Source organism: Trachypithecus francoisi, unplaced genomic scaffold (assembly GCF_009764315.1).
Source record: "Trachypithecus francoisi isolate TF-2019V2 unplaced genomic scaffold, Tfra_2.0 Lachesis_group5, whole genome shotgun sequence".
In the NCBI taxonomy this organism is placed as follows: domain Eukaryota; kingdom Metazoa; phylum Chordata; class Mammalia; order Primates; family Cercopithecidae; genus Trachypithecus; species Trachypithecus francoisi.
Window position 1 is genome coordinate 129,393,720 of NW_022681470.1, and position 27,356 is coordinate 129,421,075.

General features: G+C 37.5%; 1 protein-coding gene across 1 annotated transcript in view; it reads right to left on the reverse strand.

The window, feature by feature from the left end:
* The window catches only part of BTBD8 (BTB domain containing 8), a 105,509-nt gene that overhangs the window by 16,185 nt on the left and 61,968 nt on the right, over positions 1–27,356 (reverse strand). Inside the window, exons 7-12 of the mRNA XM_033196924.1 lie at positions 26,999–27,095; positions 20,654–20,742; positions 20,137–20,239; positions 1,907–2,089; positions 1,158–1,295; positions 164–293 (exon numbers count right to left, since the gene is read on the reverse strand). Coding sequence (XP_033052815.1) covers positions 164–293; positions 1,158–1,295; positions 1,907–2,089; positions 20,137–20,239; positions 20,654–20,742; positions 26,999–27,095 — 740 coding nt within the window. The remainder of the gene's footprint in view (positions 1–163; positions 294–1,157; positions 1,296–1,906; positions 2,090–20,136; positions 20,240–20,653; positions 20,743–26,998; positions 27,096–27,356) is intronic.

A 27,356-nucleotide genomic window follows, 5' to 3' on the forward strand; every position in this document is an offset into this window, starting at 1 on the left:
ATTTATTAAAACTGCCTAAACATATGAGCACGTTTCAGTTAGCATCCTATTATCCAACAGAAGCACACAAATGTTAACCTTTCCACTTACCAGAATGCCCTCAAAATATCTGCTGTCACAACGATCATTACATAAGAATTGAAATATCTAAAGGCTAACGTACCTGCTTGGATTTTCTGTTGATCATCTGTGCTCATCAGCTTCCAGCTTTCTGTGTGACGAACAGCATAGAAAGACTGAACCAGGAAGATCCACAGCTTATCACGCAGAGCCTGGATCTTGCACGTAAAACCCTGTGTTCAGGCAACAAATCAGCAGCTGGTGAGAGCCACATTGTCATAGCAACCAGTCATTATTCCTTTCAGAATCTACTTACTCCTAAGCTAGATCAATGATGTCATCATTTAGATTTTTAAGATCGTTGGGTACATGTTATTTATGAAGGCTTACTCATTAATAACAAAATTTTATAAATGAACACAAAGCTAAAAAATCTCATCTTTTCAACCAAACGTTATTTTAAAACACCAATGCCCTTGATATGAACACCTTCTGCAGCCTTTTCATATCAACTATGACGTTACAAGGTCAAATGCTCTATGGAATAGTAATAAATATGATATATTTTAAAAACCATTTTTGTTGAACAAATACAGAATGCCAATAATTTGTAATAACCTAATTAATGGCCACTGATTAATTGTACTTAAAAATAAATATTTTAATTTTGCTTCACCGCCTAATTTTAAAATATGATTTTTTGAAAAGAAAAATTAAGATTATAAAAATAAAACACTGATGATTAAAAACTCTAAAATATACATTTTATACCTAGAAAATTTACTGTAGGACCAGGGAGAAATACTGGAGTTATGCTGTGCCAAATAATATTGCTAAGTGTCACACTACATTTAAAATTACCCAGCCAAAGTGCCAATTTCTAAACTTTTATAAAAACTCCATTTGGAGACAAATGGAATTTTTAAAATTTAGTATTATAAAAAATTCCAAACATATACAAAAGTAGAGATCTTAATCCACCCCTAAGTATCCACTGCCTAGCTTCAAGGACCCATGCAACATTTAAAATGCACATTCATTTAAAAATCTTAGTTCAAATATTGCATTATTTTAATAAATTTCATTACATTCAGTACCATTTCCTTTGTACTGTCAGAGTTCAGCAATGTGTCCAGAGCCATAAGAAGAGAGCAACTATTTTCAGTGGTGATATTTTCTTCAATTGCTTTGAAAATTGTGTCCAACAGATCAGCTGTGCTACTCATTGCTTGTGACTATAAAACACAGAAATTAATATTTAAGAGCAATACATATAAAATGCACAAGAAATGTGAAAGTCTGGCGTTAACAGATCATTATAACTAGCTGTATGAAGTCAACCAGAAATATTTGTCTTTTCCCTTTCTTTTGTTAAAAAATCCACATATATGCATATACACGCAGTTTTTAAAAGCCAACATAGCCCTAAATACAGAATCTAGAAATAAACAGTAGAGTTATTTATTCCGTGAATAATTTTAGAGAAAGTAGCTTCCCAATAAGACACAGAATTCTGCATGGACCATAATTGTATTACTGGCCAAAACAGTATCTTTATGACTTTGGTTTCTAAAACATGGCTTGCTGAGGGAGGGCTAGACTTGGCCAGAATTACACTATGCCTTGCCAGGGCACTCAAACCTGTTCCTCTCGCCTTTCTCATCTTGTGAGCCAAAAATCCTGTCCATCACTGTCTTAAATCCTATGTAAACATGCCATCTGCCATGGAGTTTATTTAAATCACATTAATTTAATCAAAAGCAACCTGCATTTAAAAGCACTTACATAATTGAAATCAGAACACAAAGATGGAACTAGATATAGGATACAATTTTAGACATAGTACCTGTAAGAGAAGAGCAAAATTTTCACTCTGAATAATCTTGGAGAAGTTTTCTACAATAAATGCAATACATTTTTCTTGAAGCTGAGACGCCATGGTCAGTGCCACTTCTGTCCACTTCACTCTGGGTAAACTGATGATTAGCCTGTCACTTTCCATCAGAAGAAAAGCAGCATTCTTATCATTCTTAGATTTAAAAAAAAAAAATTGAAAAAAGTTAGATGGTATTACTGCCCATAAAGTAACTCTCTAAGCAAATCAAATACTTTTGTTGTTGTGGGATGTTTCCTGCAAAAACAAAATTCCAGGTAGCTAATGTCTTTGTCATTAGTTTTACATATAATGTTTATTTATTCATTCATTCAGAATTATTCAAAAGGGTAAAGTTTGAGCTAGGAAGAAACCAGCTTTAAAAGGTAGCTAAAACAGGTGGGGCATGGTGGCTCATTCCTATAATCCCAGAACTTTGGGAGGCTGAGGAGGGTGGATCACTTGAGGTCAGGAGTTCAAGATCAGCATAGCCAACATGGTGAAACCCCACCTCTACTAAAAATACAAAAATTAGCCAGGCATGGTGGTGCACAGCTGTAATCCCAGCTACTCGGGAGGCTGAGGCAGGAGAGTTGCTTGAACCCGGGAGGCGGAGGTTGCAGTGAGCCGAGATCAGACCACTGCACTCCGGCCTGGGTGACAGAGCGAGACTCCGCCTCAAAAAACAAAAAAAAGAAAGAAAAAGTAGCTAAAATAAACCTGACAGCAAAGTGATAATAACTAGAAAGAAAAATCTGAGTTCCCTAAGATTATCACTACTAAAGTAATTTCTGTGCTTATAGATACCATTCATAACTGCATGGCTCCACCAGCATAGCATTCACTCTTTTCTGACTACAAAATATGTGTTCTTTACGCAAATTTGGAAAGGCTAAAAATTACTTATAATTCCCAGGGATTTTCCTCCTCTTCTCTAATTAGGTAAGACTCTACTGTTTATATTTTATTCATTTCATGATTCGTTATTATACTATGGAAAAAAAATTCACAAATATTGATCTCTATGGAAAATGGAATGACAATGCACAAATACCATGTACTCCAAGGAAAAGGAAAAAAAGGCAACTTATAGATTACTGTATCTTATTCATGTTTTATTTCTAGTTCTTAAAGCAATACTTAGTAAATAACTATTTATTAATTAGTTACTTGATAGACTGGTAATTGAAAAACATGGCCACAAATTCCATCCACCAAGAGGTGGAATCTATTTCCTCAGTTTTGAATCTAGACTACTAGCCTTTTCACTTGCCTTAACCAACAGTGTTGATGTGCAAGTTCTAGAGCCTAGGCCTCAAGAAGGCTTGCAGCTTCAGTCTTTACCTTCTGAGAATGCTGGGACCACCAGGCCAAAAGAAGCCTGGTAAGGAAGACCATTTGGTGTAGGAGGACCAGACCCCCAGCTCAGTCCCCAGCTGAATGCAGCTGCCATAGACAAGACCAGCAGAAGAATCACCCAGTGAACTCACAGAACTGTGAGAAGTCTTTTTAAGCCACTTAGTTCGGGCGTGGTTTGTTACACAGCAATAGATCATTGATAAATCTGGAAATGACTGAAATACCTAACATGGACAGCATGATGTGGACTTTACACAGCCTTTTTTTTTTTTTTTTTTTTTAGGTCCAGAAGCACTACATCTTCCCTGATACATCTACATCCAATTCCTTTATACACACTATAAGAAAATGTGTCGCTTTTTGTTAGAGCACTTAGTTCATTTATAATTAATCAAACATGAACATTACTATATGATTAATGTCTGTCTCCCTCACTAGGCTGTATGTTCAATGAGTGTAAAACTACCTCTGTTTTAGCTCACCAATGTATCCTCAGGGCCTAGTATAAAACTGGGTTATAGTAGACACTAAAATTTATTTGCTGATCTTTTAACATGATTGGAGACAGAGTCTATCAATCAATCTCTAAGATAACAAGTTTAATCTTTCAACTTCAAAACTAAAAATTTTAACCATTTACTAATAATTCTTTTTTTTTCTTTGACACAAGTCTTGCTCTGTCACCCCAGGTTGGAATGTAGTGGCTTGAACATGGCTCACTGCAGCCTCAAACTCCTGAGATCAAGTGATCCTCCTGCCTCAGCGTTTCAAGTAGCTGAAACCATAGGTGCATGCTTATTTTTAAAAAAAGTATTGGCCAGGCACGGTGGCTCACACCTGTAATTCCAGCACTTTGGGAGGCCGAGGCGGGCAGATCACGAGGTCAGGAGATTATGACCATCCTGGCTAACATGGCATCCTTACTAAAAATACAAAAAAATTAGCTGGGTGTGGTGGCAGGCACCTGTAGTCCCAGCTACTTGGGAGGCTGAGGGAGAAGAATGGCATGAACCTGGGAGGCAGAGCTTGCAGTGAGCCGATATCGCACCACTGCACTCCAGCCTGGGCGACAGAGCGAGACCCCGTGGCTGGAATGCAGTGGTGCGATCTCAACTCACTGCAACAGGGTCTTGCTGTGTCACCCAGGCTGGAGTGCAGTGGTGCGATCGCGGCTCACTGCAACCTCCACCTCCCCAGTTTAAGCAATTTTTGTGCCTCGGTCATGCAAATAGCTTGGATTACAGGTGCACACCACCATGCCCAGCTAATTTTTTGTATTTTTAGTAGAGACGGGGTTTCACCATGTTGGTCAGGTTGGTCTGAAACTCCTGACTTCAAGTGATCCACCTGCCTCAGCCTCCCAAAATGCTGGGATTACAGGTGTGAGCTACCATGCGCAGCTCTAAAAAAATTTTTGTAGGGCTGGAGTCTTGCCATGCTGTTCAGGCCGGTCTTGAACTCTTGGCTTCAAGTGATCCTCCCACCTCAGCCTCCCAAAGTGCTGGGATTGTAAGTGTGAGCCACTGCACCCAGCCAATAATCTTTTAAAAATGTATTATATTCTTCCACTGCTTTGAGTAAAAGAAAAAAAAGTTATACTTTGCTATAATTCGTCTCATTTTTAGAACCATTGTCGTTTCCTCTTCCAGTGACTTCCTGAATAACTGTGCAATTACTAACAGTTTTAGACAATAAGCTCAATCAGCTCTACTGCAGACACTGCTCTGGTAAGGAAGCCAAATGTAAGGTATTTAAATAAATTTGGCAGGTATCTCCAAAGTGCTTACTATATACATAATGTGATGTGCTCTGACAGTAGCATTTTTAAAAAAACCACAGATATAGAGTATAACTGTCATAATTTAGCTTGAAAAACTACAATATGGACATAGTTAAATAACATAGGTGATACATGATCTTATTCCATACTCATCTGAATATATGACAAACATTAAATGCTAGAGTACCTCGAGATTCAAAGAAAAAAAAAGTAATACTTTTAGACCAAACACTTAAATTTTAATTCAACAGTTAACACAATCACATAGTTTTAAAATTTCAAACATAGGGCAACCCGCTCGGGTCCCCGTCCACGCTGTGGAAGCTTTGTCCTTTCACTCTTCACAATAAACCTTGCTACTGCTCAAAAAAAAAAATTCAAAATGTATAAAGGACATTCTACGAAAAATCTTCCTCTCCTTCCTGTCCCCAAACCATCCATTTTACGACCAATATTATTTTTTCCCTTATCTTTCCAGTTATTTTATGCATATACAAACAAAACATATATGTAATTTTCTGCTTATTTATCCAAATGAAGGCATTAATATGCACAGTACTCTGTACCTTCCCTTTTACACTTAGCACACATTTTGAATATTCTTCTTACCAGTATACATATTTTTTCTGTTTTAATAGCCATGTAATCGTTCATAATATAGATATATCACAAGTCATTTAACCAGTCCTCTGCTTAAAGATATTTACATTGTTTTCAGTTTTGCTATTATGTCGTAATGACTTACCTTGTATATAACATTATTTCACATATATGTGAAAATATCTACAAGATACATTTCTAGAAATAGAATTGCTGGGTCAATACTACTTTTCTTAACCTGGATTCTGCCTAAAAATTGAGCCTGAGAAACAGGCTTATATGCAGGCAGTTTATTTGTGAAGTGATCCTGGGGGATCTGAGGTGCTAGAAGAGTGCAACAGGGAAGAAAGGAAGGAAAGCCAATTCATGGGTGTATTTTCTAGCTCTCTACTACTCAAAGTGGCGTCAGCTAGCCAGAGCCTGTTAGAAATACACAATCTCTGTATCCTCCCTTGACTTACTGAATTAGAATCTGCATTTAAACAAGATCCTCAAGTGTTTTGCAGATACATTAAAGTTCGAAAAGCACTAATACAGAATTCACTATTGTAGGCCACTGGGACTCAATCTTGTTGGGGACCCTCTGAAGAGCTATGAAGGACACACCTTGAATTATCCATCCAACAGACAGAACAAGGAAACATTAACCACTGGCTCTCATCTCCCACTGGTCAAGGGTTTCCCTCAGGGATGTTAACTCTCTTTCACCTCCAGGTTTATACAGGTTCAGAATTGCTGAGCTGCAGATATCTCATGTAGAGTAGCAGTGAAGCCTCAGGACAGAAAGTGAGAAAGATGTGTATGTGATGTGGCTGAGGGAAAGTGCTGTCAGAATCACATCCACGGGCAGCTAGATGCTGCAGCAATAGTTTGAGTACAAACATGGGCCAAGAGGCTATAAGGTGGGACACCAGGGGTATCCAAAACACTGCCAATATACAATCAATGGAGCACTGTTTTTCAAGTGGTAGATTCCTCCATTGCAACCTAGAGAAATGTATTTAGTGGTTCACAATCAGCACTAGAAAACAAAAGAAAGAAGGGGGTGGGTGGGTGAGAAAGACAGAGAAAGAAAGGAGAAACACAGAAAACACCAGTACATCATATGAAATAAGGCTAAGAGATCTTTTGTGAAACTTGTGTTTCTGTCCTATATGTGTTAGTGTATTGGGTTACACTGAAAACAACAAAACAAACAAACAAACAAACAAAAAACATCTTTTTATTCTGGGTCACAAATAAAAAGCTTAGGAAACACAGAAAAAGTTGTGCTAATTTATGACCTTCCCAAGAATAAATCAGAATATTTATCCCATATATTCTTACTAATACAGTGAAAATTTCTTTTCATCATTCTGAAAGACAGAAAATGGTCTGACATGGTAGTTCTCATGTCTTCTCTAATGAAGTTCAGGATCTGCTCATCAAATTAAGAGGTATCTGTATTTCCTTAGTGAACTATCTAATTCTATCCTATGTTTCACTTTGATTTTAAAAATCAATTTGTAGAAACTCTCTATATACTAGGAAAATCAGTGTTATAAATATCATATGAACTGTTATCTGTCTTTTGACTTGGTGACAAAGAAAGATAAAAATTTAAAGTTCCTCAAACTAAAACATACTTAAAAATTCTCCATGTTACACGCTAATGTAGTAGCACTTTCAAATCTCCCTTGATGACAAAGAAATATTTGATGGATCAGAGCACCTTCCATGGCATATGTGGTTGAACTGAATTAGGACTAAAGAAGGCTTAAGAAGACTGTCTGAGAAGTGACATCAGCAAGATGGCAGAATAGGAAGCCCTAAACCCTCCTTCCCCCATGAACACACTGATTCAACAATTAACAAATTCTTTTTGTGAGAAATTGAGAAGCTAGTTGAAAGGCTCCTGCACTGAGGATGAGCATGAAACCAGACACTTTGAAGCTGATAGGGAAATTTGAGACACACTCTCACCAGAATCCTACCCCTGGCACAGAGCTGTACAACTGGGTAGAAAATCACAAGCTCCCAGCTTCTCCCTGGGGACGCAAAGAGTTAGACCATGTATGAAACATACAACTTTTCCAGGAGTTGCCTGCATGACTGATTTCTGTTTTGCAGTCTTGGAGTGCTGATGGGACCCAGCAAACTCTAGCTACCTGGGAAAGAACACAAATAGTGATTTGGGCTGGCAGTCACCATATCTCCTTCCCCAGCTCAGTACACAGCAAGTGAATGAAAAAATCCCTTGTTTCCAGTCATCTACCTGGGGAGGGAAAGAGTTAGTTTGCATGTCCAATACTCCCACTTTCTGGGGGACTGCCCAAAGGACTGGTTCTGTCTTACCTGTCTCAGAGCACTGATAATATCTGGTCTAATCTAGCCACCTGGGGACTAGTGAGAACAGAGATGGTAATTCTGACTGAGAGTCAGCACAGTCTTTCACTCTTGCTCAGCACACAGTGAGTAGACGATAGCTTCCAGTTCCCAACATCTCCCTAGGGAGACAAAGAATTGAAATGTGTATCCAAAGCCCCAACTTTTATGAGGGCTGTCCAAAGAACAGGTTTCTGTCTTGCTCTTTTGGAGAGCTAATGGGACGTGGCATGTCTTAGCCATCCGAGGCCCAATGAGAACAAAGAAGGCAGATGATGTTGCATGCGACTAGTTGCCAGAGCCCCTTCACTTGTCTCAGTAGAGAGAGAACATCTGGAAAAACCCCAAATCCCACCTGCTACTTGGGGCAGGAAGGAGTATAGAGGAATATCCAATGACCTAACTTTTCTGGGGGCTACCCAAGAAACTTGACTCAGAGCACTAATAGGACCCAGTATACTCTAGATGCTTGGAAGCCACAAGAAAGAAAGTGAGTTTGACTAGCAAGAAGGTTTGAGAGGCCCTGAACCTCTGGCTGGGCTGATTATTAAGAGTCTTCTTCCTGTCCATGAGAACTGGAAGAGGTAGCTGTTAATCTAATATGCAGATACAAACAGAGTCAAGGAAAATGAACAAAGAAATATGTTCCAAAGAACAAAATAAATCTCCAGAAACCGGCCTAAATGAAATTGAGATATATGATTTAGCTCACAGAGAATTCAAAGTCATCATCATAAAGATGTTCACACCAAGGTCAGGAAAATAATGCATGACAAAGTAATAATTTCAGTAAAGAGATATACAATATTTTTAAAGTGCCAAACAGAAATCATGGAGCTGAAGAATACAATTACTGAATTGAAAAATTCTTTAAAGGTATTCAACAGCAGACTAGATCAAAGAGAAGAAAGAATAAACAAATTCAAAGACAGGTCATTGAAATTATTATTCAGTCAGAAGAGCAAAAAGAATGAAAAATAGTAAAGAAAGTTTAAGGCACTGTGGGACAATACACACATTACTAAAGTTCCAAAGGAGAAAGGAGAAAAAGGGTCAGAAAACTTACTGAGAGAAATAATGGCTGAAAACTTCCCAAATCTGGAGAAGGAAACAGACACCCAGATCCAGGAAGCCCAAAGTACTCCCAAATAAGATGAATCCAAAGAAATCCACAGTGAGACATATAATCAAACTGCCAAAGTAAAAGCAAATTTTGAAAGCAGCAAGAAAAAAGCAACTTATGCACACGGGAATGTTTCTAAGACTAAAGGCAGATTTTCCAGCAGAAAGCTTACAGGCAATAAGGGAGTGCAATGATATATTCAAAGTGCTTTTTAAAAACAAACCCTTCCGACCAAGAATACTAAACCTGGCAAAATTGTCCTTCAAAAATGAGGGCAAGAAAAAGACAAAAGCTGAGAAAATTAATCACCAGTTGATCTGCCTTATAAGGAGTGCTAATAGGAATTCAAGTTGAAACAAAAGTACATTAAAAAGCAACATGAGAGCATAAGAAACTATAAAACTCATCGGTGAAGGAAAATATATAAGGCCAGGCATGGTGGCTCATGCCTGTAATCCAGGCATTTTGGGAGGCCAAGGTGGGCAGATCACTTGAGCTCAGGAGTTCGAGACCAGCCTGAGCAATATGGCAAAACCCTGTCTCTACAAAAAAATACAAAAAATTAGCTGGTTGTGGTGGCATGCACCTGCAGTCCCAGCTACTTGGGAGGCTGTGGGGTGAGACGATTGGTTGAGCCTAGGAAGCTGAGACTGCAGTGAGCCACTGCACTGTAGCCTAGGTGACAGAGCAAGACCTCATCTCCAGGAAAAAAAGAAAAGAAAAATACATATAAACAAACAAAGAGCAATGAGTACTGTATCACTTATGGTAGTGAATAAATCACTTAAAAAAAAAAGATTTTGGCTGGGCACAGTGTCTCATGCCTGTAATTCCAACACTTTCAGAGGCTGATCTAGGCAGATTGCTTGACCCCAGGAGTTTGAGGCAAGCCTGGGCAACATGGCAAAACCATTTCTACAAAAAATACAAAAATCAGCCAGGTGTGATGGCACGTGTCTGTAGTTTCAGCTACTCGGGAGGCTGAGGCAGGAGGTCAAGGCTGCAGTGAGCTGTGATCATGCCACTGCACTACAGCTTGGGTGACAGAGTGAGACCTTGTCTTAAATTTTTTTTTCATTTTTTAAGCATGGTGTTAGGTTCACAGCAAAACTGAGAGGAAAGTACAGAGATTTCCCATAAGCCCCCTGATCTCACACAACGCACAGCCTCTCCCATTATCGACATTCAACACCAGAGTGGTATATTTGTTACAACTGAATTAATCACTTTTAATTTTTGCATATAAGTTAAAAGATAAATGTATTAAAAATAACTATAACTAAAAAGTATATTAATGAATAAGTACTATAGGTGAAATCAGTAACAGAGTGTATGTGTGGGGGGAAAAGTAAAAGTAGAGAATTTCTGTGTATGTGATTGAGCTTAAAATAGACTGTTATATCTATGAGATATTTATGTAGGCCCCATGGTAATTATAAATAAAATATATATAGAAGTTATACCAAAAAAGAGAAAAAAAAAAATTTAGTATATCAAGAAAATAAAGCACAAAGGAAGACAGCAGGAGATAAAAAGAGGGACCAAAGAACTATAGGACAACAGAAAATAATAAAATGGCAATAGTGAATCCTTTCCTCTCAATAATTACTTAAAATATAAATAGATTAAACTATCCAATCAAAAGACAGAGTGGCTAAGTGGATTCAAAAGCAAGATCCAATGATATACTGTCTACAAGAGACTCACTTTAGATTTAACCATACATTTAGGCTGGAAGTGAAGGAATAAAAAAAGATATTCCACACAAATGGTAATAAAAAGAGTAAGAGTGGCTATACCTTATCAAACAAAATAGACTTTAAGTCAAAACTTGTCACAAGAGACAGACATTATGTAATGATAAAAGAATATGCTAAAAGAAATGATAAAAGGAAGATAGGAAGATATAAAAATTATAAATATATATGCATCCCGCATCACAGTATCTAAATATATAAAGCAAGTATTAATAGATCTGAAGAGAGAGAGAGATAGCAATACAAAGATAGCAGGAACTTTCAATACACAACTTTTCAATAGTGAATACAACATGTTGGGCACAGTGGCTCATGCCTGTAATCCTGGAAACTCAGAAGGCTGAGATGGGAGGATCACTTTGGAAGAAAGTGGCCAGGATTTTAAGACCAACCTGGGTAATACAGCAAGACCCTATCCCTACCAAGAAAAAAAAAAGCCAGCTATGGTGGCACATGCCTGTAGTTCCAGTTACTCGGGAGGCTGAGGCAGAAGGATCACTTAAGCCAAGGAGTTTGAGGCTGTAGTGAGCTATGATCATGCCACTGACCTCCAGTTTGGGAGACAAAGTGAGACTCCATCTCTAAACTAACTAAAGAATAATGAATACATCAGACAGAAAAATCAATAAAGAAATATTGGACTTCAAAAACACTATCGACCAAATGGACCTAACATAGCTATACAGAACATTCCAACCAACGGGGGCAGAATATACAGTCTTCTTAAACATAAACAAAATATTCTCAAGAATATATCACATTCAGCCACAAAATAAGTCTTAACAAAATTAAGACAACTGAAATCATACCAAGCATCTTTTCTGAACACAATGGAATAAAAGTAGAAATCAACAGCAGAAGAAAAACTGGAAAATACACAAATTGTAGAAATTAACACGCTTTTGAACAACCAATGGACCAAAGAAGAAATCAAAGGATAAATTAGAAGGTATCTTGAAACAAACAAAAACAACAATGCAAAATACCAAAACTTATGGGATGTGGCAAAAGCAGAACTAAGAGGAAAGTTTACAGCAATAAATGCCTACATTAAAAACAAAAAGATCTGAAATAAAAACAAAAACTTTACATTATACCTCAAGGAACTAAAAAAAGAAGAAACTAAGCCTGAAGTTAGCAAACCAAGAGAAAAAATGAAGATTAGAGCAGAAATAAATAGAGGATAGAAAAACAATTTTTAAAAAATTAACAAAACTAAGAGTTGCTTTTTTGAAAAGATAAACAAAATTGACAATCCTTTAACTATACTAAGAAAAAAAGCAGAGAAGATGCAAATAAATATTATACAATCCAAAATGAACGAGGAGGCATTACAATAGATGCCACACAAATTAAAATGATCATAAGGGACTGTTATAAACAATTATAAGCCAATAAAGAAGGTAACCTAGTAGAAATGAATAAATTCCTAGACACATACAACCTATTAAGGTTGAATCATGAAGAAATAGAATATCTGAACAGACTCATAATGAGTAGGAGATTGAGCTATAATAAAAAGTCTCCCATCAAAGAAAAGTCCAGGAACTGATGGCTTCATTGCTGAATTCTACTGATGGCTTCATTACTGAATTCTGCTAGTTAAAGGAAAGACCTAATACCAATCCTTCTCACACCCTTCCAAAAAACTGAAGAGGAGGGAGTATTTCCCTCATTTTACAAGGCCAGCATTACTCTGACACCAAAGCCACATAAGAATACTACAAGAAAAGAAAAATTATATGCCAATATCCCTGATGAACATAGATGTTAAAATCCTCAAAAAAGCACTGGCAAACTGAATTCAACAGTACTTTAAAAAGATAATTCACCATGAACTAGTGGTATTTATTTCTATGATACAAGGATGATTCAACATATGTAAATCAATTAATGCAACCCACATCATTAACAGAATGGATAAAAGTCAAATGACTTTGGTAAATGACTGAGGTAACTGACTGAGGTAAATGCAGAAACAGTATTTGACAAGATTCAATTTGCTTTTCATGATTGAAAACTCTCAACAAGTTAGGAATAGAAGTAAATTATCTCCACATAATAGAGGCCACAAGCCCACCACCAGCATCATACCCAAGGTTCACCCAGAAAACTTTTCCTTTAAGTTAATATCTGGAGCAAGGCAAGGATGCTCATTCTCTCCACTTCTATTCTCTCCACAACATAGTACTGGAAGTCCTAACCAGAACAATCAGGTATGAAGAAGAAATAATATGCCATCCAAACTGTAAAGGAAGAAGTAAAATTGTCCCTGCCTGCAGATAACATAACCTTATATACAGAAACTCTAAACACTCCACCAAAAAACTGTTAAAACAAATTCAGTAAAGATGAAAGATAAAAAATGAACATACAATAATCAGTTGCATTTCAACTAACAATTTTAACGATTGAAAAGGAAATTAGAAAAACAATCCCATTTGCAATAGCACCAAAGAGTGAAATACTTAAGGATAAACTTATCTAAGAAGGTGAAAGCCTTGTATGCTAAAAACTACAAAACATTGATGAAAGAAATTAAAGAAGGCACAGCTGGGCACAGTGGCTTGTGCCTGTAATCCCAGCTACTTGGGAGGCTGAGGCAGGAGGATCACTTGAGATCAGGAGTTCAAAGTTGCAGTGAGCTATGATCATGCCACTGCATTCCAGCCTGGGCAACAGGGCAAGACCCTGTCTCATAAATAAACAGATAGACAGACAGAAATGTTAAAAAGAAATTAAAGAAGACAGAAAGACATCTAGTACTCATGGATTGGAAGACTTAATGTTGCTAAAAAGTCCATACTACACAAAGTGATCTATGAATACAATGCAATCTCTATCAAAATCTTGATTGCTTTTTTTATAGAAATAGAAAACACAAATCTAAAATTCATATGGAGCCAAAAAACACCCTGAATAGCCAAATTAATCTTAAGAAAGAAGGAAAAAGTTGGAGTGACTTTGAGTTTCTGATTTCAAAATATATAACAAAGCTGTAGTAACTAAAACAGTATGATACTGGCCTAAAGACAGACATAGAGATCAATGGAACAGAACAGAGAGCCCAGAAATACATCCGCATACATACAACTTCTCTTTAGTAAAGGTGCCAAGAATACACAATGGGTCAAGAAAGTCTCTTCAACAAATGGTGCTGGGAAAACTGGATATCCATAAGCAAAAGAATACAATTTGATCCTTATCGTACAACATACACAAAAATCAACTCAAAATGGATTTAAGACTTCTAACTTAAGACCTGAAACTCTAAAACTCCTAGAAGAAAACACAGGGGAAAGCTTCATGACATTGGTCTTGGTAATGATTTCACAGATGTGATACCAAAAGGACAAGCAATGAAAGCAAACATAAACTGGTGAAACTATATCAAATTAAAAAGTCTCCATACAGCAAAGAAAACAAGACAATGAAAAAATCTACAGAATGGGGAAAAATACTACAAACCATACATGTCATAAGGGGCTAATTCCAAAATATATAAGAACTCCTACAATTTAATAGCAAAAATCTGGTAACACAATTAAAAATTGGCTGAAGACTTGAATACACATTTCTCCAAAGATGACATACAAATGGCCAACAGGTATATGAAAAGACGTACTGTGTCACTAATCATCAGGAAAACGCAAATTAAAACCACAAGGGGATGTCACCGCACATCTGTTTAGATGGCTATTATCAAAAAAATAAAAGATAACAAGTCTTGGTGAGGATGTGGAGAATAGGGAGCACTTGTACACCACTAGCAGGAATGCAAAATGGTGCAGCTGCTATGTAGAACAGTATGGAGGTTCCTCAAAAACTTAAAAATAGAACTACTGTATGATCCAAAAATCCTACTTCTGGGTATTTGTGTTGGCCTGTTTGCATCGCTATGAAAGGAATACTGCAGACTGAGCAATTTATAAGGAAAAGTTATAAGCAATTTATAAGGTTTATTAGCTCATGGTCCTGCAGGTTGTACAAGCATGGCATCCACTTCTGTTCAGCTTCTGGTGAGGGCCTCAGGAAGCTTACAATCATGTTGTAAGGTAATGGGGGAGCAGGCACATCACATGGTGAGAGAGGGAGCAAGAGACAGCGTGGGGAGATACCAGGCTCCTTTTTAAACAACCAGGTCCCACCTAAACTACCAGAGTGAGAACTCACTCATCACCATGGGGATGGCACCAAACCGTTCATAAGGGATCCGCCCCCATGACTCAAATCCCTCCCAAGCCCCACCTCCAACACTGGAGATTACATTTCAACATGAGACTTGGAGAGGACAAACATTCAAAACACATCAGCATTCATTCAAAAGAACTGAAATCAGGATTCCAAAGAAATATTAGCACTACCATGTTCACTGCAGCACTATTTACAATAGTCAACACGTGAAAGCAACCTAAATGTCCACCAGTGGATGAATGGATAAAGAAAATGTGGTGTATACATATAGCAGAATATTACTCATTCTTTAAAAAGAAGGAAATTCTGTAATATGTGACCACATGGATGAATGTTGAAGACATTATCGTAAGTGAAATAGGCCAGTCACAGAAAAGGCAAATACTGTATGATTCCACTACAAGTCAAACTCATAGAATCAGAGAACGGAATGGTGATTGCCAGGAGCTGGGGAATGGGAAAATAGGGAGTTGCTATCATTGGGCATTAAGTTTCATTAAGTTACGAAAGATGAGAGATCTGATGTTCAACTGTGTGCCTATAATTGACAATGCTGTACTGTATGCTTAAAAATTTGTTAAGAGCATAGATACCATGTTAAGTATTCTTTCCAAAATAAAATAAGGATGAATAAGAAAATATATAGAAAGTAATATTAATGAACTAGAATTGCCAGATATAATTCATATATAAATTACTTCCCACAGGTAAAAGTCACATTAATAAGAATTGGTCAGAAGTAATGCTTTCTGAGATCTGCAAACACACAAGAAATTTTTTAAAGTGCAATTCATTTTTTAAGCTAGTATCAAATGTGTAAAAACATAACAATTTGGAACTATGTTTAAAAATAACACTATTAATATTGCATGTACATATTATAAGATTTTCTAAAAGGTCAATCTGGGGTTATTGCTAAAAAAAAAAAAGACTGCTTGCTTTTTCTGGGTAACATACTTCGAATTTTGAGAAAATTAAAATACTCTATTTTCCATCAATAAAGCTAAACATATTTTACTTATATAATAGAATATGACAAATATGTTAAATTAGTATTTCTTAAAACCTGATTATCCACAAAGAAAGACAAATTTTGAGAATAATCACCATGATGCCAGAGGCTACTGATGAAACTGGATGTTTGGCTGTTCTGATGTTTTTCATCTGTCTTGAAAGAAAAAGTCAAGTATTCACCACAAAGCTTACAAGGACCTAATTAGAGCCATAAAATTAAAATAAAAGAGTATAGCATTGGGAGAGGCATAGTTTGATGGGCTTATTCTTCAATTAAAATCATATACCTACCAATTGTTTAAAAAAAAATCAAACTCGTTAAAAAGATACTCAGCTAAAATCCCTCCCAATCTATCTTTAGCCCGTCCCTAGACTCATCTTCTCTCATTCTAGTTACAGCAGGATACTGACACTACCTAGACTCCACATCCCTGGTCACATTTTTAGTCTTTCAGGAATGCCCTAACCTACTTATTTTAAAATCGTCCTCTAACCAGGTTCATTTCAAATTAATTCTCTCATTATTTCAGTCAGATTTAACCTGTGTGATCCTATGCATACACCTGAATTCTAAGTTATACAATTCACTTGCTTACCTATTTGACAATATATACTGAGTGCTAACATGTGCTAGGCACTGTTCTAAGGCTGAGGCTACAATGGTAAAGATTTGACATGTAACTTAATGCTTGCACTCATCACAGTCTAACCTGTATTTTTCTTAGTTGTTTAAATGTCTATTTTTCCACAAATTTGTGAGTTTCTTGAAGTCAAGTCCCACACATTAAAAAAAAAAAAAAAATCTTTGCTCACATGGAGCACTTATCGTATTATATTTAGAACGGTAGCAATTGGTTTTAAGACTAGGCTTTGTCTTTTATTGTCTTGGGAACTTGAACAAGGCACTTAACTCTTTGATTCTCTATTCTCATATGTGAAGTAGAGACAACAGTACCTGTCTTATGCTACATTTTACACACAAAAAAGTATTTTGTGGAGCTCTATAAGTCTAAAAAATCCACTAAATATTGGTACTAAGCAGATAAAGAAAATGTGGTACATATGTACTACATGTAATACTACTGAGTCATAAAAAGGAATGAAATAATGTCTTTTGCAGCAAGACATTGGATGGAGCTGGAGGCCATTATTCTAAATAATTCACAAATGGAAAACCAAATACTGTATATATTCCATTCACTTATAAGTGGGAGCTAAGCCATGAGAATGCAAAAACATACACAGTGAAAAAATGAACTTTGGGGATTTAGGGAGGGGAGAAGGTTGGAAAAGGTGTGAGGCATAGATTATATATTGGGTACGGTGTACACTGTTCAGGTGACAGGTACACTAAAATCTCAGACTTCACCTCTAAAGAACTCACCTATGTAACCAAAAACTGCATGTACTCCAAAAACTATCGAAAAAAAATCATTAAAAAAAATACCAGGACTACTACTACATTAGTAAACGAACCTGCCTCTTCTATTGAACTGAACTATGGCTGGGCCAATAATTTGTTAACTATTCACTGACCAACAAACTAATGTAAAACAGTAAACAACAATACAACACAGTCCTTCATTAGCTAAAACACAGACTTACATTTACTTTTTTTTTTTTTTTTTTGAGAGACAGTTTCGCTCTTGTTGCCTAGGCTGGAGTGCAATGGCATGATCCCAGCTTACTGCAACCTCTGCCCTCCTGGATTCAAGTGATTCTCCTGCCTCAGCCTCCCAAGTAGGTGGGATTACAGGCATGTACCACCATGCCCAGCTAATGTTTTGTATTTTTAGTAGAGACTGGGTTTCACCATGTTGGCCAGGGTGGTCTCAAACTCCTGACCTCAGGTGATCCACCTGCCTTGTCCTCCTAAAGTGCTGGGAAGGAAATTCTGTGAAGTATAGTTGACTCTAGTGAAACTAACATGTTACAGAGTCAACATCTTGTCAACCTGGCATCTCTTAAAACCATACACATCTCTTAAAACCATACTTAGTTTTCAAATGGAGAAAGTAACAGTCATGCTTTCACCTAACATGATACAACTATCCCTCCACACAACAAGCATGCTAACCCCTTCCTTCTAAAAGACAGGATATGAGTTCCTTTTTTTTGTTTTCAGGGGATGTTCATTCTTCTTCAATCTGATTCACAGTTTTCTTTGATATCCTGTAACTTAAATATGTAGATACAAAGTTAACTTTTTTTTTTTTTTTTTGAGGCGGAGTCTCACTCTGTCGCCCAGGCTGGAGTGCAGTGGCCGGATCTCAGCTCACTGCAAGCTCCGCCTCCCGGGTTCACGCCATTCCCCCTCCTCAGCCTCCCGAGTAGCTGGGACTACAGGCGCCCGCCACCTCGCCCGGCTAGTTTTTTTTTTTTTTTTGTATTTTTTCTTAGTAGAGACGGGGTTTCACCGTGTTAGCCAGGATGGTCTCGATTGCCTGACCTCATAATCCGCCCGTCTCGGCCTCCCAAAGTGCTGGGATTACAGACTTGAGCCACCGCGCCCAGCCACAAAGTTAACTATTATTAACATGTCTTATATTAGATGATGCAGAATGAGACAGTAGGAGAAAAACAAGAATATTTGATTAATATATAAATATATATTAAGAAGGAATATGAACATTTGTATCAGTATTGTAGTGTTCACTTCTATAATTTCTCACATAGCTGTAGCTGTTATTTTTACATACCTTTTTCTACTAACCACTCCATATTCCCTTTGCCCTCAGCAAGTACTTCACTGTTCATAGTTTCTTATCTGGAAGGGTGGCCCAAACTTTATTCCCGAAAAATCGGGGCCATCATCAGCACTGCCTAACTTGGGTTCTTACAGCTTTCTATTGATTTTACTCATAGAACCTGGGAGTACTGCATTCCAGACGTACTCTACATTACCCAGACTGTACAGTAGCAACTCAATTTCCTCTTGATAGGCTCAATCTATCAATAATTCCCCTTCTTTGCCTGTGGGTTTACAGTGGCTATAGGAGGGCAGTCTCAACTTCCAGTTCAACAGAATCATTATTTGTGTCCCCACATGGAAGCATTCTTCTTTTGGGGATTAAGACTTATAAATCAGCAGAGCCTGAAGTTGGGAGGAAAGGAAGCAAAAATTTTGCTACTGAATCACTAGGAGTAATTGTGTGTGGTGCCACACTTATTTCCAAACTGTGGTTTTTAGGTCCATGAATCCTGGCTAGAGGAGAAATAGCAGCATAAATCAAAATCTGATTTAGAGCATGTATTGCATCCTGGAGGATACTGCCCCAGCCCCACAGGGCATTGCCACCTAGCTGGCACTGTAACTGAGTCTTCAAAGGCCTTTCCTACCTACTATCAACCCAGCTGCTTCAAGATGACTGGGATCTTTCTAAGACCAGTGAATTCCATGAGCAAGGCCCAATTTCCATACTTCATTAGCTGGTAAGTGAGTTCCTTATTCAGAAGTGATGCTTGTGGAATATCATGGTAATGGATAAGGCATTCTGTAAGTTCATGGATAGTGGTTTCAGCAGAAACATTATGAGCAAGGGAGGCAAATCACTATCCAGAGCAAATGTTTTTTCCAGTGAGAACAAAGCACTGCCTTTTACAGGATGGAACTGATCCAATGTAATCAACCTGCCACCAGGTAGATGGCTGATTCCCTTGAAGAATGGTACCACTGAGAGGTTCACTGTTGTACCCAGATCCACCTGGGTGAGTGGGTCGATATTGCTGAACCAATGCATAAGCCTTTCTCTGTGGCACCATGTCTGCTTTGTTCATGAATCAATATACACATCCTGGTGGTTCTGCTTCTCAGTTTGAACTCTGACAGATGAGCTGGGTATGGAGAGTGGTTTCAAAGGAACTGAATCTTAGGATTAGGTTATCTGAATTGGTTCACGCCTCTTGCTTTTATAATATTTTACATTTATATTTCAATCACTGAAAGTACTATACAAAATTGAATACACTTTTTAATGGCACACACACAAAAGAGTATTCAGGTTATACTTACTAAGGACTGAATCAACATATTAAGACAACTTTTCTGAATCTCAGGAGGTATATTTGCAAAGCTTCTCTCAGACCAAAACCTTGCAAAATGCTTTACAATCCACCTGTTAAAATCAAAGAATACCAAGTTAAAGAAATTAAAATGTTTTTCATTATAATAGTCAATATTTTGGTTTCAATTACATAACTGTACATATATATGACCTGACTAATACTATCGATTTTATGAACTCTAAAATGGACTTTATATTCTCTTTCCTGTAAACAAGTATTTTAAACCCATGTGCAGAGATTTTAACATAATTCACCATGGCTCAGCTAAGATAAAATGATCCTAAATATCTTCAGTAATATCTAAATTATTACTCTACTTAGTGGTGAAACTAGTACAGCACTAAGCTACTTACTTACATTGTGTCCAAGAAAACAGGCCAACGCTAAAGTTTCCCACAAAATTAGAAGAATAGAAAAACAAAATTCCTAAATTAATAGTATCAGCACTACTTAACATAACTTACTTCATGCAGTCAGCAAAAAGACTTTCCACTCCAACCGAATGAGCAATAATCAGGCATTCTAGTACAGACGTCAGTGTTCTGGGAACAGGCTAAAATTGATGGAAAACACAACATTTATTCTTTTTCAATTTACAGAGGCTAAAAACATTTGGTTCATAAAGATAATCCAATTTATATACCTAAACTGCAGAACACATACAACTCAAAATCTGATAAATTCAAAATTTATTTTCTATATTTAAACCTTTATCTGAAATTAACTTCTGCTGGTACTGAGGCTACAAATAAGCTCTAGTCAGAGTCTTTATTTTTTTCCTTAAAAACACCTTTCTATACAAAAACTTAAACATGAATGTTTATAGCAGCTTTCTTCATAACTGCCCAAACTTGGAAGTAACCATGTTGTCCTTTACTAGATGAATGGATAAATAAACTGTATTACATCTGTGCAATGAAATATTCAGCTCTAAAAAGAAATGTGCTATCAAGCCATGAAAAGACATGGGGGAATCTTTTTTTTTTGAGACGGAGTCTGGCTCTGCCGCCCAGGCTGGAGTGCAGTGGCCGGATCTCAGCTCACTGCAAGCTCCGCCTCCCGGGTTTATGCCATTCTCCTGCCTCAGCCTCCCGAGTAGCTGGGACTACAGGCGCCCGCCACCTCGCCCGGCTAGTTTTTTGTATTTTTTAGTAGAGACGGGGTTTCACCGTGTTAGCCAGGATGGTCTTGATCTCCTGACCTCGTGATCCGCCTGTCTCGGCCTCCCAAAGTGCTGGGATTACAGGCTTGAGCCACCGCGCCCAGCCGACATGGGGGAATCTTAAATGCATATTACTAAGTGGAAGAAGCCAATCTGAAAATGCTATATACTATATGATTGCAACTATATTACACCCTGGAAAAAACAAAACTACAGAGACAGTACAAAGGTCAGTGGTTGCTGGGGGTTAATGGGGAGGGAAGGATGAGCAGTCAGAGCATAGAGGATTTTTGGGCACTGAAAACACTCCTTATGATACTATAATGGTAGACACATGCCATTATATACGTGTATAAACCCATAAAATGTACAACACCAATAGCGAACTCTATTGCAAACCATGAATTTTGGACAATAATGTGTAACTGTATGCTCATCAGTTGTAACAAAGGTACCGCTCCAGTGGGAGATGTTGACAGTGGGGGAAGCTATGCATGTGTAGAAGGAAGTGGGTATGTAGGATATCTCTGTACCTCCCTCTCAATTTTGCTGTGAACCTAAAAATGCTCTAAGTTTTTTTTGTTAAAAAGTCTGTAATTCCTTTAAAACTAAGTGTCACAACTTTCAATTTTATGGCATATCATTTGAACTCTTTTGGCTGCCAGAATGCACACAATTTTTATTCTAATTTATTTTAGGTTAAATATCGTTTTTAAAGCAAAAGTGGTATAATAATTTCTAGCACCTCACATTGCAATACAACAACATGGTCTAATCTGCTTCCTAACGTATAAATACAAATTAAAGTAATTGTGCAATGAGAGGCGCTATATTGATCTCAGATAAAAAGAATTTAGTTAGATCATAATTACATATATATATATATTTTTTGAGACAGAGTCTCACTCTGTCGCCCAGGCTGGAGTGAGGTGGCGTGATCTCGACTCACTGCAACCTCCCCTGGGTTCAAGAGATTCTCCTGCCTCAGTCTCCTGAGTAGCTGGGATTACAGGCATGTGCCACCACACCTGGCTAATTTTGTATTTTTAGTAGACACGGGTTTCTCCATGTTGATCAGGCTGGTCTCGACCTCCTGACCTCAGGTGATCCACCCATTTCAGCCTCCCAAAGTGCTGGGATTACAGGTGGGAGCCACCACGCCTGGCCACATAATGTATTTTTTAAAAGCACATATACAGAAGTAATAAATGAGAACAAATAAAAGGTAGATACAAGTAGTAAAAACAACTCACTTCTCCTGTTGTTACATATCTATGCTATGTATTGCCCGTGCCATGTATTTTCACGTTTTGGACGTTTCTAAGCACATTTATTTCTCAATTAGGTTGAAGAGTTTAATTTCTTTTTATACACTTAATAAAGAACATCAAACAGCCAATTTGTATATCTAGTCTCTAAATGTGTACTTCCGAAGATCTGCTCTCTGAGAGAAGAGCAAAATCTTCTTTGGAAATGTCTCCAGCATAGTCCTTCTGATAAGGTCAGTGATTTCCAACTCTTTATTTATGAATTACTATTAATTTGATTTTCTAATACCCCTTTCCTAAAAGTGTTATATTAGTATTAAAAAAATTGAACATAGGCCAGGTGCAGTGGCTCATACCCGTAATCCCAACACTATGGAATATCGAAGCAAGGTGGATTACATGAGGTCAGGAGTTCGAGGCCAGCCTGGCCAACATGACAAAACCCCAAATCTACCAAAAATACAAAAATTAGCCAGGTGTGGTGGTGCATGCCTGTAATCCCAGCTACTTAGGAGGCTGAGGCAGGAAAATCACTTGAACCTGGGAGGCAGGTGGAGGTTGCAGTGAGCTGAGATCCCACCACTTGACTCCAGCCTGGGTGACTGAATGAGTGAGATTCATCTCAAAAAAAAAAAAACAACAAAAAAAAGGAATTGAATGCAAATCTTTCGCTTTGCATATTAACAATTTAAACAATTAAGATACCTTTGAGATAACTAGAGATACTTTAAGTTATATAAAATATCTGTGTGTGTGTGTGTGTGTGTGTGTGTATACATATATTTTGTTTGTTTTTTTTTTTGAGATAGGGTTTGGCTCTGTCACCCAGACTGGAATGCAGTGGTGTGACCATGGCTCACTGCAGCCTAGAACTCCTGGGCTCAAATGATCCTCCCACCTCAGCCTCCTGAGTAGCTGGGACTACAGGCACATCCCACCATGCCTGGCTAATTTTTTAAAAATTTTTTGTAAAGACAGGATCTCCCTCTGTTGCCCACGCTAGTCATAAACTCTTGGGCTCAAGCAATCCTCCTACCTTGGCCTCCCAAAGTGCTGGGATTATAGACATGAGCCTCCACACCTGGCCTAAAGTATATTTTTAATTGGTGCCAAAAAAAAAAAAAAAATGTAAGGCCTACCAAAATCCTGTAAATGAAGTCAAAAATGTTTAATTGTGTAAAAGACAGGATTGTGAAGCTAATGAAATTATTGAAGCTAGCTTGCTAGTTCTGGGACGAGTTGTCCATCATATTATACCCATATCTGTATTACTGTATAACATCATTGTAAGTTTATGATATTTAAGTCACAGCCAAAAATATGCATAACTAAGAACTAAGGCTGGGTGCAGTGGCTCACTCCTGTAATCTCAGCACTTTGGGAGGCCAAGGCGGGTGCATCACCTGAGGTCAGGAGTTCGAGACTCACATGGAGAGAAGGGTGAAACCCCGTCTCTACTAAAAATACAAAAATTAGCCAGGTGTGGTGGCATGCATCTGTAGTCCCAGCTACGCGGGAGGCTGAGGCTGGAGAATCGCTTGAACCTGGGAGGCGGAGGTTACAGTGAGCTGAGATCGCACCACTGCACTCCAGCCTGGGTGACAGAGTGAGACTCTACCGCAAAAAAAAAAAAAAAAAGGACTAAAAGTTCAGAATTATATATATTCAAAAGTATATTTATAAAAATATACATTACGAAATATAAGGCAAAAATTTTAAAGATTAGGTCAACAAAACCAGAAATTGTTCTCTCAAATATCTGTTACCACATCAAAATAGACAATATTAAAATAAGTGGCTGGGCGTGGTGGCTCACACCTGTAATCCCACCACTTTGGGACGCCGAGGCAGGTGGATCACCTGAGGTCAGGAGTTCAAGACCAGCCTGACCAACATGATGAAACCCTGTCTCTACTAAAAATACAAAAAATTAGCTGGGCAGGGTGGCACGCACCTGTAATCCCAGCTACTTGGGAGGCTGAGGCAAGAGAATCACTTGAACCTGGGAGGAGGAGGTTGCAGTGAGCCGAGATCGTGTCATTGCACTCCAGCCTAGGCAACAAGAGCAAAACTCTGTCTCAATAAATAAACAAACAAATAAATAAAAGCAAAGAAAGTTTTCAACAAAACAGCATACTGATAATTTAAAATAAACTTCATTTTGTTTTATTAATAATATAAACAAATATGTCTTTTGTGTTTTTAAAATAAAGTGAATTATTGAAAGTAAAATACAAGAAGCTGCATATAACCCAATACACTCATCTACATATTAAAAAAAAAGAGGCAATGATCCAAAGACTACTCATAAAAGATTATTTTTACAACTTTTAAAGCTCTTAAATAAGCTTTAACTGGCTTACTGAAGAATCTCAACTCAAAGATACTAACATGAGACTTTTTATTTTCCCAACTAATGCTTTCAACCATGCTATGTCAAATCTCCCCTTTTTCCCATCCCTTAATGAAACTATAGGCAGATTCCAACACTTTCTGGATATTACTGTTATTGAAATGCAGCACAGTACTATTTTAACACCTATCTCTTCATCGTATCTGATATAATTATTTCCCTCCCCATTGCTGACTAGATTTATGGTTGAAATGTGAAATAGGGAGTAGTGCATGGTCTGATCTCCTGCTCCTCCATTTTCTGGGTCAAATTTGTACGGAAGACTATAGATGGCTCTGGTCACCTTACGTAATTAAGCAGAGACCAAGATGGTAGTAGGGAAACGTCCTTGGCTTTGTTCTAATTCAGATACTGGAGGCCTTTATTGATATAATGGCTCTTTTAGTGGCAGATCAAGCTTCAACCTGGGCTCTCTGTGGATAAGAACTCTTCAAGTGGCTCATGATGCACAATACCTCCCCAAGTGGGACACGGTGTCATCTAGCCCTGTTATCAGTCTTCTCTAACTTTCATGAAACCATTAAGGTCCTCCTCCTTCCCTGTGGACCATGTGTAACCGGGGTGCAGAGTGGAATCCTCATATTTTTTTCTCTGTATGACAGTAACTGACGTCCCTTACACCAAGGCTAGTTTTGGCTTCTCCAGCAAGTCTTCTCTCTTTAGAAATCTCCTCACTCAACTACATTCTCATTGGCTTCTCAGACATATTCCAAGCTCTCCTAAGAAATTTATTACCACTTTCTCTTTGTCTTTGATAGAAGCTCCAGGGTGGGATGGTTTTACAGATATAGTTAATGTTCATCTAGGGGATAAGAAGACATCAACTCCTTATTGCAGATATTCTCTAGCTTTAATCTTTGTGATTTACTTGGATCCCCCTAACTTTCACTTGACTGGAAATATGAGGGGGACATATGAAGAAGGAAGAATCTTTCACCAGAATTCCTCACTTTCTACAAAGCTGAGGACACCACCAGCTGCCCTCCTTCTTCCAAGGCCCTTACTTACAGAGGCGGAAGTGTATGGTTCGTTAAAAGAAGCTGAGGGGTTAACTATTTCTCAGTAAACCTTGTGGGGTTGGTAGTAGTGGTGGTACTAGACCCAGTTGTTCATGGCTTTCGTTTAGCACATGGGCTGCTTCCACAGCTACAATTTGTAGAGAGGTAGAAAAAGACCTACCCGAAACAAAAATCTAAATTTAAGCATTATTAAAACCACCTAATTAGAATTCATACAATGTATATTTTTGTTTCAAATACCAGTAAAAGAGAAACATGATGTAAAAAGTTAGATTTGTTTTAGTTGATTATAAAATACTTGTTCTTTGTAGAAAATTTTAAAAACATAGAAAAGCATAAATAAGAAAATAAAAATAACCTACAATCACAGAATGTATTAAAACAATGGATAATCTAAGAATAACGTATGAATGGCTTAGAAATGCATAGTATGAGATCTTTCTTTAGACACTTAACTTACCTTTGCAGTAACTAAAATTAAAATTAGTTAGTATCCATAGGTCACCTGAAGAGACTGGCATAAAAGAACTACATTCCACCCCAAGTCCCGGCTATAAAGAGAAGTGGTAGAAGGAAGGAGTATACTTTCAGGAGTAAGAACAAATAAAGCACTGTGTAGCCCTTTGATAAATGGGGAAAGTAACCTTAGTTCTTAACTTCCTTTCTCCTAGTTCCGAACTCTGAGCACCTTTGAATTATACAGGATACTCCTACCTCCTCTCAATACCTGCCCTCCCATCAATTTTGTTTTACTTAAAATTATTTGAATTAGTTTCTGATTTTTGCAAGCAGACCATATGTATTATTTCTCAACTGGAGTTCTCATTAGTTAAATTTACTTAATATTTTAAATATTTAAAGCACTATTACTATCAGAGTTAAAAATCTAGTAGGTAATAATGGATGACAACGCACTGGATAAAAGATTTCTGAGGCTCAATAATTACCTTCTGAAAGAAATTACAGTAATCTCTTCTTAAAATATAGATTGCTACTTCTTTTAATCCTTCTAGTCCATACATATCAGCCATATTGAGTATCTGACTAAAATAAAAATAGATGCACTGTTAATTCTCCAATTTAAAACTCAAGGCACAATACATACTAATTTATTGATAATATATAGTCTGTTTAGAAAAAAATAATCTGAAATATTTTGATTCTAATTTTCTGCGTTACATAATATATACCCTTTATGGATTATAAACACAGCATAGGCCAAACGCTGAAAGCACTGACACTTGATTTGATTAGTAGAGAACAAGAAATAAATTTGGAGATGTCTCAAATTCCCTTCATATACTA